At 45.4% G+C, this 24,143-nt stretch overlaps 1 protein-coding gene across 9 annotated transcripts in view; it reads right to left on the bottom strand.

Moving 5' to 3' along the window:
- Positions 1–24,143, bottom strand: part of TIAM1 (TIAM Rac1 associated GEF 1) — a 314,669-nt gene that overhangs the window by 59,903 nt on the left and 230,623 nt on the right. For all 9 annotated transcript variants that reach the window (XM_055421403.2, XM_055421410.2, XM_055421462.2 and 6 more), the window contains 2 exons: positions 20,619–20,705; positions 14,721–14,945 (listed from right to left, as the gene is read on the bottom strand). In XM_055421403.2, coding sequence (XP_055277378.2) covers positions 14,721–14,945; positions 20,619–20,705 — 312 coding nt within the window. The remainder of the gene's footprint in view (positions 1–14,720; positions 14,946–20,618; positions 20,706–24,143) is intronic.

Genomic DNA, 24,143 nt, shown 5'->3' with positions numbered 1-24,143 from the left:
CACACGAGGTCACCTTCGTGCTGCAGTCTGCACCACGGCAGCCCCCATTCTGTACAGCCAGATGCCGTGACCCTGCATATCCCCCCTGCACATTATAATGCCTGGGGTCAGAGGATGCTCACAAAACAGTGGGAAAACGAATGAAAGGGTTTTCATTGCTAACATGGGCCAGGTATCCTGAAAAGGAAGCAACCCTCCCGCCCAGTTCTACAAAAACACTTACAAATGCTAAGCAGAATAGAACAGAATCCTTTTTATTTAATTTTTATTATTTTTTTTTTCCTCACACTGCACAGCACGTGGGCAGTTCCCCAACCAGGGATCGAACCTGTGCTCCCTGCAGTGGAAGCAGGGAGTGGTAACTACTGGACCACCAGGGAAGGCCCCCTGAATCCTTTTTAAATGTAAAGCTGAGCTCTAAGAAATCCCAGAGTCCAAAATGAAGACACAAGAAGCTGGAGCAGTGGGCCAGTCCCAAAGCCACGCAGGGCTAGATAACTCACATCTACCTCCAAGCTCCATACCGCAGCTCAGTGTTTCCTAAAGGGAGTGGGACCCTGTTGGCACCAGGAAGGGACAACGTTTGGGAAGAAAACTGTACATAGGGCACTAACCTCCGTGGGCCTGGGCAAGAAACACCTTCTGCATTCCCCAGTCACTGTCACAATCAAAAAGATGCCCAAACACAGTCCAACAGCTGAATCTTAAGACCACCTGGGAACACAGCCCTGGACGTCTTGGTTTTAACTGAAGTCATAAGACAGAAAACAGGGGCTGGGTCAGTACAAGTCGGGGAGTTAGAACCAAATCTTCCACGTTCATAGGGTTCTCTTGAAAGGCTATACTCTCATCCCAAAAGACAGAAAAAGACTTTTTTTTCAAAGTACTGTGTACTCAATTGGAAGGAGTGATGAAGCTACAATACTTTGGCCACCTGATGTGAAGAGCTGACTCACTGGGAAAGACCCTGATGCTGGGAAAGACTGAAGGGAGAATGAGAAGGGGACGACAGAGGAGGAGATGGCTGGACGGCAGCACCAACTCGATGGACATGGGTTTGAATAAACTCTGGGAGACATTGAAGCGCAGGGAAGCCTGGCATGCTTCAGTCCATGGGGGTCACGGAGAGTCAGACACGACTGAGCTACTGAACAACAAACGACAAATGTATAAAATAGGTACAACTAATGAGAACACACTGTAGAGCACAGGAAGCTCCACTTAATGCACTGTTGTGACCTGAATGGGAAGGAAATACACAAGGCAGGGGACACGTTAACATGTTTATGGACGGCCACTTCATTGTGCTATATAGTAGAAACTAACGCAACATTATAAAGCAACTATATTCCAACAAAAATTTTAAAATAAATAAAAAATTAAAGAAAGTACTCACATGTGAAAGAGAAAAAAGAAAGAAAAAGAAGCTGATCTAACTCTGCCTATACTCTGGGATACAAGAGCGGGGAGAGAGAAAGAGGGGCTTCTTCCTGGAGACGAGACCCACAGGCTGGCCCCACAGGTGCTGGAGATTCAAATTTACACCATGGCCTCCATTCTGGAGACTCCGACGTCTTCGTCTACTCGGGCTGGTGGAACTAAGACCGCAGACTGGGTGGCTTAAACAACAGACAGTTATTTGTCCCAGTTCTGGAGACTGGAAGTCAAAGATCAAGGTGCCAATGGATTCCTTCCATGGTGAGGCCCTTCCCCAGGCTGGCAGATGGCTGCCACCACCCTGGTACCTACACGACCTCTCCTTGTGTGTGCAAGGTGAGAGGGGTGAGCCCTGGTCTCTCTTCCTCTTCTTACAAGGACACTAATCCCATTATGGGAGCCCCAGCCACTAACTTCATCTAAACCTAATTACCGCCCAATGGCCCCCAACTCCTAATAAACCTCCCATTGGGGGTTAGGACTTCAATGTAGAAATTCTGGCAGAACACAAACATTCAGTACGTGATACCCAAGATGAAAAATTGCCTTAAAGTCGCCCTAAATTTGTATTCCAAGGGCATCTGGCAGAAGGCAAAAAACAAGCCTGTTCTGGAGGGAATCACCCTTAATGATGGTTTCATATTAATGGTCAGGCATAAGCTTGATCCGACAAGAACCACAATCCATCATTACACAACACAAGGAGAACCCATGATGGAGACGCAGCAGCCACAATAAGCAGGAGGAGATTTCCTAGGAATAATACCGTAATTATCAGATTGTCAAATGAGCATGCTTCAAAAAAAAAGAAAGAAAAAGGAACAACAAAAGACATACTTTCAAAAGAGATTAGGTAAATTTGTAAAATTTTTAGAAATGAGAGCTATAAACACTGAAATTAAGCACTCAATAGATAAGAATAAAAGCTGAAGAAAGACGTTTGAAAGCCCTATTTGAAGACATTACCTCACTAAAGCACAGACATCCTCAACTTCTCAAACTGTCAACATAAAACTGACATAATTTCAAGTCAAAATAGTATTCAAGAAGAAAAATTTACAATAAGAAACATTTGACAAAGAGTGAGAAAGCTTACTAATACAGAACCTTCCTTAAAAAATTCTCTAAAGGATGTATTTTGGGTGGGAAAATATGTATACACACACACACGCATAATCTGGTATACAAGGTGAAATGATAAACAAGAGCTGATATACACACAAGACAGGCTCCAGGAGATGGTGAAGGACAGGGAAGCCTGGAGTGCTGCTGTCCACAAGGTCACAACTGAGCGGCTGAACACAACAATACAAACAGGCAAGTCTAACACTCCACACACACACCCAAAAAGGCATTTGTTCCAAAAACACAAGATGAAACTAAAGCAATGGTGGGTGACTGTGTTTAAATATTTCACGATCCTTTTATGCTTCAGGAGAAGTAAAAAGAATTTGGTCTTATTTTGTTAGAAATCATGTTAAAATTTTAAGGGCAAAAAAAAATTAAGAGCAACCACTGAATAGAATATAATTAGATTGTATAAGTTGAAAGGAGAAAATGGAATTTAGAAATTCAACCCAAAAGAGGACTAGAAAGGGCAGGAAGAATAAACATCAAGACAGCAAAATATGATGAGAGAAACGAGCCAAGATGCATGGATCTTCTAAATAAATGTGATATAGACTAAACTCAGTATTATACTTCATGTTTAGATAAAAACCAAAAAAATGTCATACAAAGCCTCACCTACATGCTATACCTAAGAAATAGACTAAACAAAGAAGACAAAGGAGACTGAAAGCATCAGGGTATAAATTAGGCAAATGTAAAGAATGCTCTTCAAATGCCAGACAAAACAGATTCAGTCAGACTACAGAGGAGGTAAACATCAAGAATTACTAAGCGTGATCCACGAGTATATTTTAAACCCTATTCACAAGAATTTGAGAATGCATGTTTTTTCCAAGGATTAGCAATGCAGGCAAACAGGCCACATATGAGGCTATAATATAAATCTCAACAAATAGCGAGGAATCTGAATTCAGACAGACCACTCTGGCAGCATTATTTCGGGAGCAAAATGTGCTGTGAAAGAGCAAAAGGTCAGTAATACCAAAGACAGTTTTGGGGGGCGTGCAGGAAAAAAAAAGCAACACTGGGATACTTTCCCTACCAGATAATAGAATGCATTTAAAGTTAACAGTAATACAAAGCAGTGCAGAATTAGCAAGAAGACAGGCTAACAGAACAGAGAGTCCCAGAAACAGCCCCACCCATGTGTGGAAGTGTGATGCACAGCAGATGTGGCACTGCAGATCCGGGGGAAAAGAATGGAACATTTGATAATGTAGCTAAGACAGCAGACTACCCACATGGGGAAACAAAAAGCTGGACTTTATCTCCCATCATTCACAAGAATCAGTGCCAGGGAGGTATAAACCAGAAAGGGAAAAGTTCAAAATATAAATCCTTCAGCAGGAAATAACAGAAGAAAATGTTCGTTACCCAGGGAAGTGAGAGAAGGATTTCTTAAACAAGAGAAAAAAAGCACAAATCCTAGGAAACAGAAAATCAGATTTTACTAAAATTAAAAACTTTTCTTTGTCAAAAGGCAAACGAAGGCAACAAGATACACTGTAGACTGAGAAAGGTTATCTTCAACACATATAACTGGCAAAAGTACGAATATCTAGAATATAAAAGAAGTCTTATGAATCAATAAGTGTGGGTCTATCTGATTCTAAAGCATATCTTCTTTTTTACCCCGTTGGCTCGGCTCCTGCCCTTAACTGAAGATAAAATTAATGAAAGAGGAGAGAGAGAGAAAAGGCAAGGCAGCTGTGGTTAGACAGTCAGCAAAGACGACAGAGATGATTCCTCCTGTTCCTGTAAGCAAGGATCTCTGAGTCTCTCTCCACACCTGCATGAATTTGGGTTGGTCTTGTGACTTGATTTGAATAGCAGCATGTGACCCAAGTGGTGATATGTGAATTCTGAGCTAAGGTCTCATGTGGCTTTACAGTTTCGGGTGTGATCCCCCAGGAATGCTGGACCATCATACGATGAAACCCCCATGGTAGCTTCTTGAGAATGAAAGACCTCAAAGGAAGAGGGGTCCAGCCAACCAATCACCAAATACGTGAGAAAGGCCAGCTTAACCTAGTCCAAGTCAGCCCAATGGCACAGCCAACAAGAGTGACCGAGGCAAGCAGGGCAGAACAACCACCCAGCTGAGCCCGGCCCAAAGTGCCGAGCGCGGAGAGCTAATTAAACGGTGGTTTCCCGCGCTTTGTTACAAGGCAGGAAATGACCCATACGTGGTCAGGGGAACTAAGTCATCAAAGAAAGCCAGAGAGGCAGGAATTGACAGTGGCGCCCTTTAAGAGAGCTGGAGAGAGATACCAGCAAGGCAGGGACAGGGAATCAAACCAGGAAAAGCCACATTCTTGCTCCCACACTTCAAGGCTTTCTCTGAACACCTCCCAGAGGAAGAGGTTTATAGAACACCATTGTTGAGTTTCTACGCAACCCCATACAAACAGAATTTTGCAACTTCCTACTCTAGCTTCCTTCACCACAAGAGACTTCAACAGACGCTGAAGGAATTATTTTCTTTGTCCCATTTACGTACCAGTGGGTGGCTCAGAAGGTAGAGCATCTGCCTACAATGCCTACCTTGTGGGAGACCCAGGTTCAATCCCTGGGTCAGGAGGATCTCCTAGAGAAGGAAATGGCAACCCACTCCAGTATTCTTGCCTGGAGAATCCCATGGATGGTGGAACCTGGTAGGCTATAGTCCATGGGGTCGCAGAGAGTCGGACACGACTGAGCGACTTCACTTTCTTTCTTTCTCCTTAGCAGCGCACATGCAGACAGCTCCAGAGAACTGAGAGCGGGTTGAGGAAGCAAGAAGAACAGGAAACAGCCTGTCCCTCCTGCACTCTTCCCATCACCCAGTACATCACTACGTGGCACAAAGGAGGCGCTAGTGATACCTGGAACCACAGACGGAACAGGGCCAAAACTAAGGAGACAAAGGATGAGCAGAGGTAGGCAATGGAGGATTATTCAGCTCTAAAACCAAAGGACGACACAGGATGAGACGGCTGAATGGCATCACCGACTCGATGGACGTTGAGTTTCAGCAAGCGTCAGGAGTTCGTGGTGGACAGGGAGGCCTGGCATGCTGCAGTCCAAGGGGTCGCAAAGAGTCAGACACGACTGAGCGACTGAACTGAACTGACCTGAAAACCAAAGGAAATCTACTATTTGTAACAACATGGACTGACCTTGAGGGCATTATGCTAAGTGAAATAAGTCAGAGAAAGAAAATACTGTATGATGTCATTTACATGTAGAATCTAAAAACAAAGCAAAAACCCTCACAGACACAGATTGGAACAGACACAGAACAGATTGGAGATTGCCAGAGGTAGGGGGTGGTGGGGCAGGTAGGTGAAATGGGTAAAAAGGTAAAACTGTATAGTTATAAAATAAATAAGTCATGGAGATGTACAACATTTATTGTTGTCTAGTCGCAAAGTCATGTACAACTCTTTGTGAACCCATGGACTGCAGCCCGCCAGGCTCCTCTGTCCGTGGGATTTCTCAGGCAAGAGTACTGGAGTGGGTTGCCACTTCCTTCTCCAGGGGATCTTCCCAACCCAGGGACAGAACCTGCGTCTCCCATGTTTCCTGTATTGCAGGCAAATTCTTTACTGCTGAGCCACCTGGGAAGCCATACACAAACACACACACACACACACTAATTAATAATACTGTATTGTATTTTAAGAAAGTAAACCTCAAAAGTTCTCATCATCAGGAAAAAAAAAAGGAAGTATGTGTCCTGGTGGATGTTAACTAGACACAGTGCAGATCATATAGCAATATATACAAACGTAGAATCATTTTGCTGCACTCCTGAAACTAATGTTATACATCAATTACACCCCAAATTTTAAAAACAGGATAAGCAGGGTGTGTGGCTCAGTAAAGAATCCATCTGCAATGCAGGAGATCTGGGTCGGGCAGATCCCCTGGAGGAGGGCACGGCAACCCACTCCAGTACTCTTGCCTGGAGAATCCGATGGACAGAGGAGCCTGGTAGCCTGCAAGAGTTGCACACAACTGAGTGACTAAGCACAGGGTGGCCTCAGAGAATGGGGAACCTCAGGGCAGAGCTGAGCCCAGCAGGACAGAACCCGTAGGCCATCACAAAAGCTGCCATAAATAACATTCAATGTTGTGAACAGGTGTGATCATTTCTCTGCTTCTTAAAATTATTTTCACATCATAATGGAACTGTTTCTGTAACCAAGGAAACCTTTGCTGCTAGCACAATCCACTCACCATTATCAGGATAGAAAACAATGAGGTTAGGAGAAGTACAAACACATGCACGTAAGCTTACATTTCAATTAATCTTTGATTTACTCGGATGAGGTACCTTCACTCAGGTTCCATTCAAGCCCATTAGAGACTTAACAGAGGAAGGCAAAAAAGATCTTTGCCTTATGAGATGTATTAACAATGTTCGTTAAACTAAGAGATACTCCAAACATTTCCAAAGAAGAACCAATCATAACTGACTTTTTAAAGGTCTTTATTAACACCTAAGTTTCAATCTCAGTGAAAAACAACTGAGGGGAAGGGAAAAGGAAAGGTTAGACATGGCCAGTAAAGACACTGGGGCTTCCCAGTGCAGGAGACATGGGTGCCATCCCTGGGTTGGGAGGACCCCCTGGAGGGGGAAATGGCAACACAGTCCAGTATTCTTGTCTGGATGGATGGAGAAGCCTGGCGGGCCACAGTCCATGGGTCACAGAGTCAGATGTGACTAAATGTGCAAGTGCACGCAAGCACGCGCACACACACACACACACACTACAGACACACACACACACACTACAGACAGACAGACACACACACACAGTACAGACACCGAGCTGGAATCCAATCCTTGGGATATGATTTTGCTTTGCTTTTCAGCCATTTTACTGTCATATAAGAATTCCATCTGTTCTGTCTGTTCTGTTCAGTCGCTCAGTCGTGTCCGACTCTTTGCGACCCCGTGGACTGTAGCCTACCAGGCTTCTCCATCCATGGGATTCTCCAAGCAAGAATACTGGAGTGGGTTACCATTTTCCTTCTCCAGGGGATCTTCCCGACCCAGGGATCGAACCCGGGTCAAAACACTCATAAGATATAAGTGAAAGTGAAGTCGCTCAGTCATGTTCAACTCTTTGCGACCCTGTGGACTGTGTCCATGGGATTTCCCAGGCGTGAGTACTGGAGTGGGCTGCCATTTCCTTCTCCAGGGGATCTTCCCAACCCAGGGATCAAACCCAGGTCTCCGGCATTGTAGGCAGATGCTTTACCGTCTGAGCCACCAGGGAAGTTTCATAATATATAAGATCAACATACACACTCACCCCTCCCCTAAGCTAAGAAAATAAAATCAAAACAATTATAAACGGGAAAAAAAATGCCTCAGGTGAGCTATATATACTCTACAGGGGGCGGGGGAGGAAAAACACTACAATTTTAACTTGAAAGACAATTTCTTTCCAACCACATTTCACAAAATCCCAGACTCTTGTTTCTCTACACAAAACAGTTTTTTAACCCATAAAAACTGTACATATAGTTCTTCCCAATCCTATCAGCTTGTTGTGAAAGTCAAACTATAATCCACGAATGTTCTTTAAAATTATACAAATGAAGGCTTTTAATCTCCGAAGCAACACTGTTTTTCCACACACAGGACCTGATGGTGTCATTAATCAGAACCAGCAGGAGGCAGGACGAGGCGTTGGGGTTTCCCCAGCAGGGCCCTCGGGAACGGGCCCTGTGCTGGGTGACAGTAAGCATCGCACACAGCAGTTTACAAAAAGGACACGATCCCACATTTTCCCAACAGACACCTAGAAGGCCATGTGCTGCTGGCTATCTGTGAGTCTGGAGAATGCGACCCCGCCTGTCTGCAGGAAGACAGGTCTGGGCAGCTCCTCTATGTCGCCCCTCCCTGCTGTCTGCAGAATGGAGCTGCAGACAATGTGCGTGGAACGCTGACCAGAAACAGAACCTTGCATTTCACGGACACAGCGGGGAAGCCTGCCCTACTGGGCAAATCAAAGGAGTCTTAACGGCTTCCCCAACTCTGACCAAGATGCCTTGACTCTCCTGGCTATCACAGAAGCCTTTCCTGTTACAGCAAAGGCTGCTTAATCTACTTCCTGCAGGTGGGCTACCGGTGCCCACCACAGATGGCCATATTTCCACTCAGCATCAGATCCAGGGGGCTGACTCTCCAAACCCAAGGCTCACCCTAATCGTCTTTAATGGGTAGGGGCCAGGGCGGGCCACAGCCACTTAACCCACCCAGCTCAACTTCTGGAAAGACCATTTTTCAAATTAGAAGCAATGGCAGCCCACTCCAATATTCTTGCCTGGAGAATCCCATGGACAGAGGAGCCTGGCAGGCTTCAGTCTATGGGGTCACAAAGGGTCGGACATGACTGTGTGACTAACACTTTTTAGTTCACTGAGCTTTCTTCGTAACTGTTGATTAGTAAGTTAGAAGTGTCTGATGCTTTGCGATCCCACGGACTGTAGCCTGCCAGACCCCTCTGTGTATGGGATTCCCCAGGCAAGAATACTGGAGTGGGTTGCCATTTCCTTCTCCAGATCTTCCTGACCCAGGGCTTGAACCAGTGTCTCCTGCTTTGGCATGCAGATTCTTTACCACTGAGCCCCCAGGGAAGCCCTTCATTGTAATATCATAAACTATTTGCTGATCTAAGCAAGGGCATCTGTTTAATGCCAACTGGTCAAGTGAATTTTAGGGATGATAAAGCCAAGCTGCCTCCATCACAAAAGTCAAATGTACTTGAACCTTAAGGACAGAACTTAAAGTAAGACAAACTGACGTTTTGAAGTCCTAAAGAAATCACGGATGCCCTCTGAATTATGATTCTTATAGCTGGCATGATATCAGCAGCTTTTGTTTCATCAAACTTATTTCAAAAATTATTTTAGATTAGATTTGCTTTCCTATATTAATGTTCATATAATACTTCGCTAACTGAGGAGTGAAGGTATACATTCCAATAAACCAGGCCAGTGGTTTCACCTGGAAAGATTTCGCCCTGGGGGAACACTTAGCAATGTCTGAAGATTATTTTTGATTGACACAATTTGGGAAGAGGGTTACAAGGACTAGTTGAGAGTGGTTTGTTGGAAAACTGCTAACATCAAGGCGGAGAACAGCCCCCTACAACAAAGAATTTTCTGGTCCGAAATGGCAGTAGCACCAGATGAGATCATAATTCAAAATAAATCACACAGGAGCATGAGAAAGGCTTTCTGGGAAGCTCAAAGAAACTAAAGTTTTGCAACTTCCTATGCCAGCTTCCCCTTCACTTCAAGGCTCTTTCCAAAACAAGAGCCACTGAAGCAACAAGCTTTCTGTCTGGACCTCCTTCCCCATTTTCTTACTGGTATGGACCTAAACAACTGTTGAAAAAAAAAAAAGGACGAAGAACAGCCCCGAGCAGATTTCCATAAGGACACATGGATGGCCAATGGCCAAGAATGGAAACTGAGTCTTAGAGAGAACCCTGAGGATGGAATCTATTTTCCAGTCCCTGACATTCCAAACCAACACAGCAGCCCACATTGGGAAGTGTCCTTCCCATACTGAGGAAGAGGAGCATAAAGAAGATCACCTAACAGGTTGTCATTACAGAAATGTCAATGAAGCAGACAATAGAAAGTTATCCACAAACACCCCAGTTACAGTCTGCATGGGACTGTAACATTCCCATCATCTTACCATTTCACCCAGACAAACAAGAGGACCAAGAACCAAGGAGAGATCTGGTGACCCAAGAGAGTAACCTCCCATCTTGATTGCACATTAGAATCACCTAAAAGTTTTGAAGCAACCAGGCACCCTAACAAATGCATACCCAAGCCCTGCCCCAGACCAAGGGAATCCATATTTCTGAAAAGGGGCCCGGCAGTCTCAGCATCGAGTCAGTGGAATCTACTTCTTTCTACTCAGGGAAGGAAACTGCTTTAAGCATATGTCATAAACTCAGTTCTCAGACAACACTGCTGGTGCAGACAGAAGTGGGGTACAGTAGTAAAGAGAGTAACACCCGGCAGCCGCTGGTCAACAGTCAGAGAACCGTCCCATCTCCACTAAGACACTGTGTATTGAATGGTATTCACTGAGCACCCCTAGGACTTACTCTGAACACTTTAATTACTCAATCATTCCTCACAACCGCCTCATTTGATAGTAGCGTGGTATGATCCCCACTGTAGGCACGAGGTCACGGGGCACAGATTAAGCATCATCTGTTCAAAGTCATGAAGCTAATAAAGATAAACATGGGACTCATTCCCAAGGAACCTGGTTCCACAGCCCACTTAAGCCATTAGGCAGTGAGGTTTCTACATTGAGGAAACAAACCTCTCCATGAAAAAGGCTTCAGAAAGAATCCAGCCCTGAAAGTTAATCACCTCTTTCCGTCAGAATTCTCAGGGCAGGATCAGGACCAAGCTTGCGGACTTGGACTTGCTACAAGGGGCGATTCACCAGGTAAAACCTCCCGCAGATAGGCACCAGCTGGGACGCCTGTAACACGGCCAGGCCCTCGGTCCACGTGACCTCACATTCACTGTGGCCACCCTAAAACAGTCTCCACGTCAAATCTCACATCTGTCACTCAGGATGCTTCTTATTTTTAGTTACTTCTCAATTTAGACTAGGGCTATAGTCCAGCCTGCCCACTGTGCACAGTTTCTCCGTTGTTTTCTATCGTCACTGACGCCGTCTGTGGACACAGCTTGGTCTCGGCTTCACCGCGGACCATCTTTCGGGCCGTGTTATCCTGTTTACTTGCCCCTCTTTCATCTTCCCCTGTTACATGCGGACAAGGAAACGGTAACAACCAGGAAGCAAACGGGCTGGGCCCAGCTGGGGACCTGAGTGTCCTGCTGCCCTCTGGCCAAGCGGACGGGGCTGCAGCTGCTGAGAGTGTTTGAGAGTACTTCTGGAACTTACGATGTTGAAACCAACTTAGAAAACATCCAGGAAACCCACACTTTGATGTTACCTTCACGCTGTATTTTTGAACCAGGTTGATTATCTAACCTGACCAAGCACACTTGATTCTGAAGGGTTTTTGATCACTACAAAATAGTAAAAGGTGAAGCGATTAAAAGCACAAAGAGCTACACTAGAATGTTAAAGTATAAGGACAGAACCATGCCACAGTCAACAATATAACTTTCAGCATCCAACTTAATTATTAAGAGCAAATACTTAAATGTTGATTCCAAGACATGATTTGTGTGTGTGTGTTAGTCACTCAGTCTTATCCAATTCTTTGTGACCCTGTGAACTGTAGCCCTCGGGGCTCCTTGGTCCATGGGATTCTCCCGGAAAGAAGACTGGAATGAATTGTCATTTCCTTCTCCAGTGGATCTTCTCAACCAGGGATCGGACCTGGATCTCTTGCATTGTAGACATATTTTTTACTGTCTGAGCCACCAGAGGAGCCCAGTTACAATTTGGAAACAAACAAATAAATAAATAAATCATCTAAGAATGATTCCAAAATAAAAAAAGTTTTAATGGGGTTTAAACAACAGTAGGTTCTGTATATTTAGCACACAGATTTCAAAGGCATCTGGTCTGAAGGAGAGGATGTATGGTCAGCTGTGGACAGGGTAGAGCTGTGTACACAGAATATACCCAGATATTCTCAAAATAGGCACTTATGTGCCTATTTTAAAATAAAAAAAATTTAATATAAAAAGTCTTAAAACTTCGCAAACTGTGTATATGCACATACACAAAGACACACACAAATCTTTTCTCAAAAGAAAGAAATACGTCAAAACAGTGATTGTGTTTAAAGAAACAAATCACGAGCAATTTCAATCACACTTTATATGAGAGGTCTGTAAAGGGCCAGATAGTATTTTCAGCTTTGCAGACCATGCATCCCAGTCATAACTACTTAAATCTGCCACTGAAATGGGAAAGCAGCCAGAGACGACAAAACATCAACAAATGGGTGTGACTGTGTTCCAATAAAGCTTTATTTATAAAAAGAGGCCACAGCCTGGATTTGGCCAGTGCGTCGTAATTTGCCAACCCTTACTTTATACCCATAACCTACAGGAAAAACTGAGATAGAAGATATCCAAAAAACGGTTGAGCACACACTGTGATTTGTAGTAGGTATGCCCAGACCTTATAAAACCCTTCCACTAACCTAATGTAACCCAACACGCCTCACTCGGGTCATTTTACAGAAACCACTGTGAACGAAGTTTCATGGAGCTGAGCCTGCCATCTTGTGGTCACATAAAAGAACAACCTTCGTGGTATTCATTTCCCTATCATTTAAGCATACACAGCTCCCCGGTCAGAAAGAGAAAAACAAATACCATTTGATATCACTTATATGTGGAGTCTAAAATACAATAGCAACGAACCTATCTACGAAATAGAACAAAAGCAGAGACAGAGAAGAGACTGGTGGTTATCTTCCACCAGGGGAAGGGGTGGGAGAGGGCAGGAGTGGGTGTTTTGGATTAGCAGATGCAAACGGGCATATGCAGAATGGATAATCAATAAGGTCCTACTATAGCGCAGAGGGCACTATATTCCATATCTTGTGATGAGCCATAATGGAAGAGAATATGAAAAAGCACATATATATATGTATGTTGCTGTTCAGTCATCCAGTCATATCCAACTCTTTGTGACTCCATGCACTGCAGCACGCCAGGCCTCTTATATATTATTATATATATAGGCTTCCCAAGTGGCCCCAATGGTAAAGAATCTGCCTGCCAATGCAGGAGACATGGGTTCAATCCCTGAGTTGGGAAGATCCCCAGAAGTAGGAAATGGCAACCCACTCTAGTATTCTTGCCTGGAAAATGCCATCGACAGAGGAGCCTGGCAGGTTATACAGTCCATGGAGTCACAAAGAGTTAGACAGGACTAAGCACTCATGCTATATATATAACTGAGTCACTTTGCTGTATAGTGGTAAGTAATGCAACACTGGAATTCAACTATACTTCAATTAAACAAACAAACAAACAAAAAAGGTACACAGCTCCCTGGAATGCTTTCCTAAAGATATGATGGGCATATGGGTACTACAATTGATTGGGATTGATTCTCTCAAGACTCAACTTGTCAAATTCTCCCAGGGAACCATTCAATAAAAGGAACTATCAGCAGGCATCTGTTGTGATCTATTCTTATCGAGCCGAGCTTCAGAAGGGACTTTGCAAAACAGGAATACTCACAGTACTTACACTCAGAGGTGGGAAAGGAAGACCTTTTTTAACCCAACTTTTAAAAATAAGTCCCCAGCCCCAGCTTACTAAAAGCCACCCCAGCTCTAGAACAGGTCACAGCAAGATTAAGCGAGAGCCATATCTATTCACCTGTGGGCTTGTTCCCGGATTCTCCTGCCGAACAAGGACGGACACCTGAAAGCGAAGAAACTCTAAGCCCAGTCCCAGGAAACAAACTCAGGAGATGGAGAGAAGCAAGCAGGAACAGTGCTGCAGGAAGAGAGCCCACATGAAAGAGTCTGGGGAGCTAGAGGATGGGGCCTAGTGGGGGTCCCAGGAAGGCTTCCTGGGGCAGGTAGCATCCAAGCTGCTCCTTCGAGAGTGAGCATAAGGTTGTCAGAGGGAGTGGGAGGAAAGGCATAAACAGGAAAAACAGCAGATGGCGCAGGGGAGGGGGTTTCTGCCAATGGGCTCATCTCCAGACTCGAGGTCAGAAGAGCCCCAGGGAAAAGCAGACCAAACACCAGCTCTGGGCATATTTCCACCCCAGGCTTCTCAGTCCACACCCTCTCCCCTACCACACAAGGAAACACAGGACTGGGGTGACATAGGAGATGGTGCCGTGAAAGCAGGGGCAGGACCAAAGCCCCAGCATCTTCAGTGACTCCTGGCACATCAGCGTCTCGACATCTCCGCCCACAGTCAAGAGACAGTGGCCTCTATCTACGTATCTTTCCCCCAAAGGACAAACAGCAGCAGCACGGCAGAGCTTTCCACTGCAGCCAAGCGGCAATTCCACCAGCATGTAAGTTTCCCAGCCCCTTTACACCTCGACGTGGGAGCGCAGTAATCTGTTCATCTTCCTCACGCATCTCACAGGACCTGCCAGACGCAGGAAATCCACAGAAAGACGCAAGCCGCGAGGGCACCCCAGGGCACAGCCATACCTGTGTCGCTGCTGAGAAAGGCGAGCGGGCTCTCGCCGAGGTCGGCCAGGCCGTCCAGCCGATGGGGCGGGTTCTCCAGCAGTTCTGCTCCTCCCTCCAGCTCGGGGCAGGTCCTCACCAGGAGGCCCAGGGACGGCTGTGTGAGGAAATCTCTGAGCACAGAGGAGTTCAGGGCGCCTGCAGCCCGCTTATTGATCTCGAGAATCTCATCTCCCGCCTTCAGGCCTGCCAACGCAAGATGGAAAAATGTTTAATCTCTCTCTCTCTCTCTCACACACACACACACAAGCAGCAGCGGCGTCGAATCAGATCACAGTAGCAGAGAAGCCCTGCTTCTAAAGGGCACACCGAGCTTGCCTGTTAGAAGTGCCGCTGCTGCACACAGTCTGGCATTCGCCAAGGGGCTCCTCAGGTGACCACGTGGGCTTCGGTTCTGGAAGGTTCTAGACTGGGATGCCACAGCAGGCCTGAGCTGCCCTGAACACACTGACCAAACAACCATACCCCTTCTTGAATCTATGTGCTCTACTGTTAGCCGCTCCGTCCTAACTCTTTGTGACCCCATGGTCTGTGGCCCGCCAGACTCCTCTGTCCATGGGATTCTTTGGGTAAGAATACTGGAGTGGGTTGCCATGCCCTTCTCCAGGGGATCTTCCCAACCCAGAGATTGAACCTGGGTCTCCTGCACGGCAGGCGGATTCTTTACCATCTGAGCCACCGGGAAAGCCCACGTGTTCTATTCTAGCTATTGTCCCACCATATGGAGGGGAAACATGGCAATGCGCCCTGATTTCAGCAATGCGTGTGTCATGTACATGCTTGTCTACCAGGGACACAAGTGCACAGTCAGCTAGAGCCTAAAAATCACTGCTATGGAAACAAAATGCAGGCATCTCCTCGGCTACAGTCACTGAAGGTCATCTCATCCCAAACACATTCAGGGTAAGAGTTTACAGATCCAAATGCAATCACATTTGCTCCCGACACCCTGTCTCCCCCCGCCCCACACACCCAACCACCTTTTATATGGGCTTCCGAGGTGCTCCTATGGTAAAGAATCCACCTGCCAATGCAGGAGATACAAGAGACGCAGGCTCGATTCCTGGGTCAGGCAGATCCCCTCGAAGAGGAAATGGCAATCCATTCCAGTGTTCTTGCCTGGAGAATTCCATGGGCAGAGGAGCCTGGTGGGCTACAGTCCATGGGGTCACAAAGAGTCAGGCACGACTGAGGGACTGAACCACCACCACCACCACCACCTTTTATATAAGACTACATCAGAACCTTGGGGAGAGTAGCCTTCTGAAGGTCCTGAAAGGTTCTGCTACTTTTGCAAAGCATTCTGGGGAGCTGCCAAAGCTTGGGACCCAGAAGAATAGCTGTGAACCAGCCCAGCCTCAGAGAACAGGAACTTGACTCGGGACAGGTCTGCCTGACATTTAAAGAACTTTGTAGCAGTGTGAGAAAGGGAGAGGTTAGGGAAGAACAGGAGACAAAACACAGGTTCCTTTCAGCTAAGAAGAAAAGAGGGATGATTTCTATTTTCTAGACTAATGTGGAAAAACAAATCTGCAAAAAGGGAGTGACTGAAGGGCAAAGGCAAAGGATGATCTTCACCCAACGTGAAGCCACACAGCCCCTCAGGCATCCGCAAGTCTCACTCTGATTCCACAGAGAAGTTCTCACTTCCCAGCTTCGCCGGGTCACACCTCTAGGCCAGCTTTACTCAGGTTCCCAAGACACTTGAAATCAACTCTCTGTCATAAAAATTCTCGAAGAAACATCACAGGTGAGAAGGCAATGGGAGAGAAATGAGAAAGTTTCTCTCCATGCCAGAGGTGGAATTCTAGGAGACTAACCATTCCACTTCTGGGTGAAAGATTCTGGCATTACAACGTTTGAATCGAAAATACCAAACTTCCACATGTGAAAGGCAGTAGTCATCTTTGCAGTCTTCTCTTGGAGACAACTCCTTTGGTTAGGCATCAGAGGCCATGATATAAGGAGAAAAAGAAGAAAAGACAAAAACTAAACTGCAAGTTTTGTTTGTTTTTTAAAATAAATCACTAGGTTGGCTGGAATTCCCTGGTGGTCCAGTGGTTAGGACACCACACTCTCACTGCCAAGGGCCTGGGTTCAATCCCTGGTTGGGGAACGAAAGCCCACAAGCCATGCAGCCAAAAAATAAATTGATTTCTTTAAATAACTTTTTTAAAAAAGAATTTCTAGGATTCTATGACTGTTTGAATACAAGGGTATAGTGGGTTAAAGGGTAACCCCTGAAAAAGTATGTCCATGTTCTAGAACCTGGGAATGGGACCTGATTTGGGAACAGGATCTCTGCAGCTGTAATTCAGTAAAAGCTCTTAAGATCAGACCATGCTGGATCACCTAATGGGTCCTAAACCCAGTGACAGCCATCCTTGTGGGACAGACACAAAAGAGAGACACAGAAAGCAGAGGAGAAAGTCGGGGGGGGACGGAGAGTGAGGCTGAGCGATGCTGCCACAAGCCAGCAGACACCTGAGGGAAAAGGCCAGAAAGGGCCCTACACACCGACCTCCCCAGAGCCTCCCAGGGACCCCAGCCCTGCAGACACCCTGGCTTCAGACTCTGTCCTCCAGAACTGTGGCAGAAAACAGTTCTGCTTCTTGAAGAAAGTGTGTTAGTCGCTCAGTCGTGTCTGACTCTTTTTGATCCCATGGACTGTAGCCCGCCAGGCTCCTCTGTCCATGGGGATTCTCCAGGCAAGAACACTGGTAATGGTTTAAATGAGATTAAACAAAATAATCCATGTAGAACTCCTCACGTTGCACTTGGCACGTTGCAGATATTCAACAGACACTAACTCTCATTATTAATGTCTGGTAGCAGAAAGAGGAAAACTTTGTTTTTCATTTTGAGCCCACTCAAAAACACTCCCCACTAGCCCACAGGTAAAAGCTGTGAAATATCCCATCTGTCTAAAGAGTTCTAGTCCATGGCCTTCTCAGCCAGGCTCTGTCTTATGGAGCCATCAGGAAGACACTTAGACGGCAGCAATAAAAGATGCCTGATCCCAACCTCAGAGGATTCCAAGAGCAGAACAGGCCCAAGATGAGCAGAGACACATGTAAACACACTCTGGTTTCAGAAGTCAATTCTACAAGGACAGTCAGTGTGAGATCCAACACGGAGCAGAGGGTGAGAAAGAGAGCAGGAATACGGGAGCTAATGGTCAGCCCAGTCCAGGCCAAGAGCCCACGGTGACCAACAACAATAAAGTGGAGGCTCAGTGAATGACAGAACTTTCTGTTCTAACTAGGCTGCAAGCCACCAGACTCCTCTTGGCGTGCAGCACATTCTGGTCATTTTAAGAAACACTGGCATCGGGATAGTGTCCAGAGGGCAATGACCAGGGTTCATTCTACCTTCTAATGAGTGGTTGAAGGATCTGTAAGTGTCCAATGTGGAAAAGACTTAGCAGCTGCAACACAACAGATATCATGAACTCTTCTGGCTGGCTATAAAGAAGGAGGCTAAATGGAGAATGGAAGCTGAAGGAGAAGGATGTTTAGTCATCAGAGTCTGTATGGTCTACCTGGAGCTCTCCAACACTGGCTAGCTCTCCATCACCTTCACATAGAGGCTACGCTTTATCATCAAATATCCCGAGTACCGCAATAGCATCCCTGACTCATGGGACATGAACCTGAGCAAACTCCAGGAGACAGTGAAGGACAGAGGAGCCTGGCAGGCTGCAGTCCCTGCATTCACAAAGAGTTGGACACGACTTCGCGATTGAACAACCACCACGACCCCAAATCTCACTCCCGACACAGCCCGCTGCAGGCCGGGTACTGGGATAGTTTGATACCCACGTGGAAGAATGGACATCCATCTTGCATCTGTAGAGAAGAGCGTCAGAGGGGGCAAGGGGGTTGCAGCACTCAACCGTTTGTTTTCATCTAACACCAGGGTTCTTGGATTCAAAGGACTAAAACAGGATGTGACTGAAACCAGGGCAGCGTATTTCCCCACCCCCGCACCCAGCACCGTCACTGCAGGGCTGAAAGAGATAAAAATCAGTTTGGGGTTCAAAGGGGAATAAACCCCGCCACCTCTGCTCTTAGCTGAGATACCCTCAGTGCAGGCACCAAACCGGCTGCCTCTGGTCTCGAAAACACAGAAGGAAAATGAAGGAACAGTCACACCCGTGGCAGTTAGCAGTGGATAAATTACTTGGACTTTATTTCCCATGGGTCACACCCTTGTCATCTCTGTGCACAGCCAAGACTGCAGGGAGCACTTCTCTGATGCTGACAGCACAGGGCTAGGTCAGCAGAACAGGGGCCCTGCCAGCTCAACACCCAGGACTAAGCTGCCCCAGCACGTGGAAGGAGGGAGAAAGGTCAGTCCGCCTTCCATCTGTTCCCAGCTGCTCCATTCGGCCGTCCTTGACCAGAACTGGACACAGGCATCACGTCCAAGCAGAACTGACCGAGACACGTTTAACTTGTACATTCAGTGGGTGTGAATTTGCCACTGCCTGAAAGAAGCCAAAATTCCATAGCAAGAAGAATGAAATGAAGGTGGAGTTTAAGCCCTACCTACCTGCCCAATTAATTTACAATGAGTATAGTGACTTGAAGAAAAAGCGAGAAGAAAGTTAGTCACTCTGTCGTTTCTGACTCTTTGCAATCCCATGTACTGTAGCCCACCAGGTTCCTCTGTCCAAGGAATTCTCCAGGCAAGAATCCTGGAGTGGCTTGCCATTTCCTTCTGCAGCGAATCTACCTGACACAGGGATTGAACCTGGGTCTCCTGCATTGCAGGCAGATTCTTTACCACTTGAGCCACCAGGGAAGCCCAAGAATGTCTCCCCAAAAGGTCATGTCCACTCAGAATGTGACCTTATTGGAAAATAGGGTCTTTGCAGGTGTAATGAGGTCAGGATGAAGCCATACTAGAGTGCGTCCTAAACCCAATGACTGGTGAATGTCATGTGAAGACAGGGAGACACACAGGAAAGACCACCCTGTGAGGACAGAGGAGGAAATCAGTGATGCAGCTACAAGCCAAGGATGCCCTGTGCTATTAGCAGCCAGCAGAATCTAGAGAGAACCATGGAAGAGGTTCTTCCTGCAGGGGCTCGGAAGGAAATGACCCTGCCAATACTTTGATTTCAAACTTCTAGCCTCCTGATCTGTCTGAGAATACATTTCTATTGGTTTGAATCACCCAGTTTGTGGTAATTTGTTCCTGCAGTCCTAGGAAACTAACATAGGAAGCCAAAAAAGAAAGAAAATCTAGGATGAGAAGATTTTCTCAATAGAAAAAGGATGGAGTGCTGGGGTTCCACAAGTAGCCTAGACAGACAGTACTAGGAGCTCTTGTAGAGGGGCAGGCAGGTAGAGCAGACAAGAGCTCTCTACGGAGGGCAAGAAGTCTGGATCCTGAATCCCGAGGTTCTCAGCTTCTACAAAGATCCCCCCATGAATGACAGCAACAGAACATAAAGGAGCTTCGCAAGCTAAGGTGAAGATCAGTGTCAGCTTTGAGCAGTGCGCACCAAAGCACAAAAGGGTCTTCCCAAGCAGCTCCAACCAGAACCCCCAAGACCTTCATTCCACCCCAGATGGTAGGGAAAGACAACCCCTTCTGATTCAAAGGGAATTTCCCACCAACCCCATGGAAATAGGTTCAGGATTAGATTTAAAATCCAGGAAGGCAACATTCCTTGCACAATTGAGCTGATGGAAAAAATACTCATGTTCCCTGGAAGTGTTTTCACTGCGACAACATTTAAATACTCTTAACAGGTGAACATTTGGAGCTGATCTTTCTCATTCACCAACCAGAGAAATCCAAAAGGGAATTGAAAACAGACAAGTCAAGACAAGATGGTTAATAACTTACCTTTCTTGGAAGCTAAGCCAGTTTCTTTTACACTATTCACGTAAAGCCTTCGAACACCATCCTCTTCCACAGAAGAAAGTGAAAACCCTGGGAAACAGAGACAGCAGGGTAAGACAGCAGGTGACACTCATACCCTCTGAGTGTTGAGCAAACAACTGAGGGAATCCGGGGTGAACCTGGTATGCTCACTGTTCTGGGTTACAGTCCTTCCTTGTTTGTACTGTGTCACAAAGCAGAAAAAAATGTATTTTTAGACAACTCTAAATGAAGCCACAGTAAAAATTAATATTACCAAGTACATCTATCTCCATATGACCAACTATCAACTCAAATGGAAAAAAAAATGACCTCGTTTTTTGCCTTGCTTCATAGTTAATGCCACAGTTTTGCTTTTTTTCACTGTTAGCTTATCTCATTTGGGTCCCCTTGGCCTTTTCTTAAGTCAATCTATGTCCTAGGACATGTCAGAACAGAACACCTGCACAGTGTGTGTTCACCTATATAGTGCTGTGTGGATACTGCTTTAATTTAGTAAAATTCTGCAAACAGGGATAAGAAACAACACATTTTACAAATCCTTTTCATATTGAAACTGATGGATCGCATATTCTCCTAATGTCAGATCATAAGATTATCTTATACTCATCTAGGCTTTCAGAGCTCTGTTAGTTAATTAACCTTGGGCTTTGCAACATCCGTCAAAAAATAAGGCAGAACAAGGCCTTGAAGTTCTAAGTGCTCCCAATCCCATGGCTGCAAGCCTTGGTCACATCTGTTTTTCATATAAAACTCTTTCTGATCAATCAACGGAAAATCGATAACCAAAACCTACTTTCTCTCAGGATAAAATACTTTGCCAGATAATTCTAAAAGGGCAATGGAAATTAATGCAACTGTAAATATCGGACATGTTTTCTGCTCTGGGAGAAAAATAAGGCTTAGGCAGAGAAAAATATAGTGGTTTAAAAAAAAAAACCAAAGAACAGAATAGAATAATTAATTAATGGACTGGGGCCCAGGGATTCACTGAGACTTCTCAGACTGTGTCAAATGAACACATTTTTTTGTTTTTTTTTTTTTTTTTGGTACCATTCACAGAACCAGGAAATAGATACCCACAGGTAGGCAAAACTACCAAATGCCATCACCCACGAGGGGACCATAACTCCCTCAGATAGAAAACAAGACAAGCTCACCCCTGAGGACTTTCCAGAGTCTTTACTTTATTCTCTTATTTTCAATTCCATTCTTACAGCAACTTCTAACTTTCAGAAGACTCTTTGAGAAGTCCCACTTGGGTCTTCCCCAGGGGTCCAGTGGTTAAGAATCCACTGTGCAATGCGGGGGACATAGGTTCAATCTCTTGTCTGGGAAGATCCCACATGCCTCAAGGAACTAAACCTGGGAGCCACCACTGTGGAAAGCTGCGTGCCTCGAGCCTCTGCTCCACAACAATAGAAGCCCCCCAATGAGAAGCCTGTCTATCACAACTAGAAAGCAGCCCCGCTCTCCACAACTAGAAAGTACCTGAACAGCACCAAAACCCAACACAGCCAAAATTAAAGAACTAAGTTCTACTCAAATAAAAATAATCTTAGACACAAGCCATTTAAATGACATTAGCCTTAACACAGCGGTATTTATCTGCATTTCAACAGAGACATTCTTTTCCTTTTATCTGTTAGAATAGATACAGAATCAAGGATGCTATCAGGGAAAAGATGAATAGAATCCATTAAAATACAGGCATTTCCTTTCTAAAATGCTATCATTTTATAAAATTCTGAGACCAAATTTTTTAATTATACTTCTAATTCAAATTTTCTTCTATTAAGTATAAAATGAACACACTGTCCAGAGAGGTGATGTGTTGACAGCCTACAGCAAGTCACCTTAAACCAGAGTCAGAGCAGGAGGCTGAGGTATTCCTTTGTTGCTTGCTTTCTTCACCACTAAAGGTGTCAAGAATCCCAAGGAGCAGCCTCTATTTCAAGATGACAACAGTCTGCACACTGGGGGGAAGGTGGGAATTATAAGTGTTTCCTACAGTAACAAATGTATTCGCCTGCATTAGCTTTTAGATTCCATATAGAAGTTATCATATTGTATTTTTCTCTGTCTGACTTATTTCACTAAGCACAATATTCTCCAGGTCATCCATGTTGCTACAAATGGAAACAGTTCATTCTTTACATGGCTGAATATTATTTCATTGTATCTATATCCTACAATAAATACTGCGGCTATGAACACTGAGGTGCATGTATCTTTTTCAATCAGAGTTTTCCTTTTTTCCAGATATATATAACCAGGAGTGGGATTGCTGGATCCCTGGTAGTTCGGTTGGTAAAGAATCCACAAGCAACACAGGAGAACCTGGTTCGATTTCTGGGTCGGGAAGATCTTCTGGAGAAGGGAGAGGCTACCTACTCTAGTATTCTTGGGCTTCCCTGATGGTTCAAACAGTAAAGAATCTGCCTGCAATGTGGGAGAGCAGGTTCGATTCCTGGGTTGGGAAGATCCTGCAGAGGAGGACATGGAAACCCACTCCAGTATTCCTGCCTGGAGAATTCCCATGGACAGAGGAGCTTGGCGGGCTACAGTCCATGGGGTCACAAAGAGTCAGACACAACTGAGCAACCAAACACAGCACAGCACAAGGTAGTTCTATTTTTAGTTTTTTAAGGATAGCAACAATCTAATTTGAAGAAAACACATGCAGTACAGTCCAAAATGACTGCCACAGGAAACAGAAGGAGTTAGTCCATATAAAGCCAAAGCGCCCACCCCACCGAAAGGCTTAGAGTTGCAGAGACCAGGAGGCACCACGAGTGGCATATGGTCATGAAAATGAAGGAGGTGATTAAAACTAAGTGAAGAAACCAAAAACACAGGCTCTTTTCCTGAATAACCAGAAGCTTCTTCATACTGAAATGGAGGACCAAAGAAAATCATGACAACACAGTAAACAAAACAGACAGACTCAAAACCAGAGTCCAGGACACAGCGAAATGGAGAAAGTGAGAAAAACGTACACTCCACTGACACAGAGAAGGGGGCTTCCCAGGTGGCTCAGTAGTAAAGAACCTGTTAGACAATGCAGGAGGTGTGGGTTTGACCTCTGCTTGTGAACATCTCCTGGAGGAGGAAATGGCAACCCATTCCAGTACTATTGCCTGGAAAACTCCAAGGACAGAGGAGCCTGGTGGGCTCTAGTCCATGGGGTCGCAAAAAGCTGGACATGACTTAGCAACTGAGCAGGCATGCTTGCTGACATAGAGGGGACACAAGACCAAAAATCTAATGGTCGAAGAAGTCCCCAGAGAAAAACAACTAGTTGCTGAAATGATGCATTCTTCCACTTCAAGGCTGCCTAGATGATCATGCTTAGTCTATTACAAAACTATGTGAACTAACTTCAACAACAAGGTCTGATAGAGTCCTGAGGGTTGAGGTGGAGGAAAGGATGAGAAATTAGGCAAGTGCTAAATCTTTCCATTTGTTTCGTCAGTGGGATTATTAAGT

This window comes from Moschus berezovskii, chromosome 1, assembly GCF_049115385.1.
Source record: "Moschus berezovskii isolate FMDL1 chromosome 1, NW_MosBer_1.0, whole genome shotgun sequence".
NCBI lineage: Eukaryota > Metazoa > Chordata > Mammalia > Artiodactyla > Moschidae > Moschus > Moschus berezovskii.
This window is presented reverse-complemented; position numbering and strand designations above follow the sequence as displayed.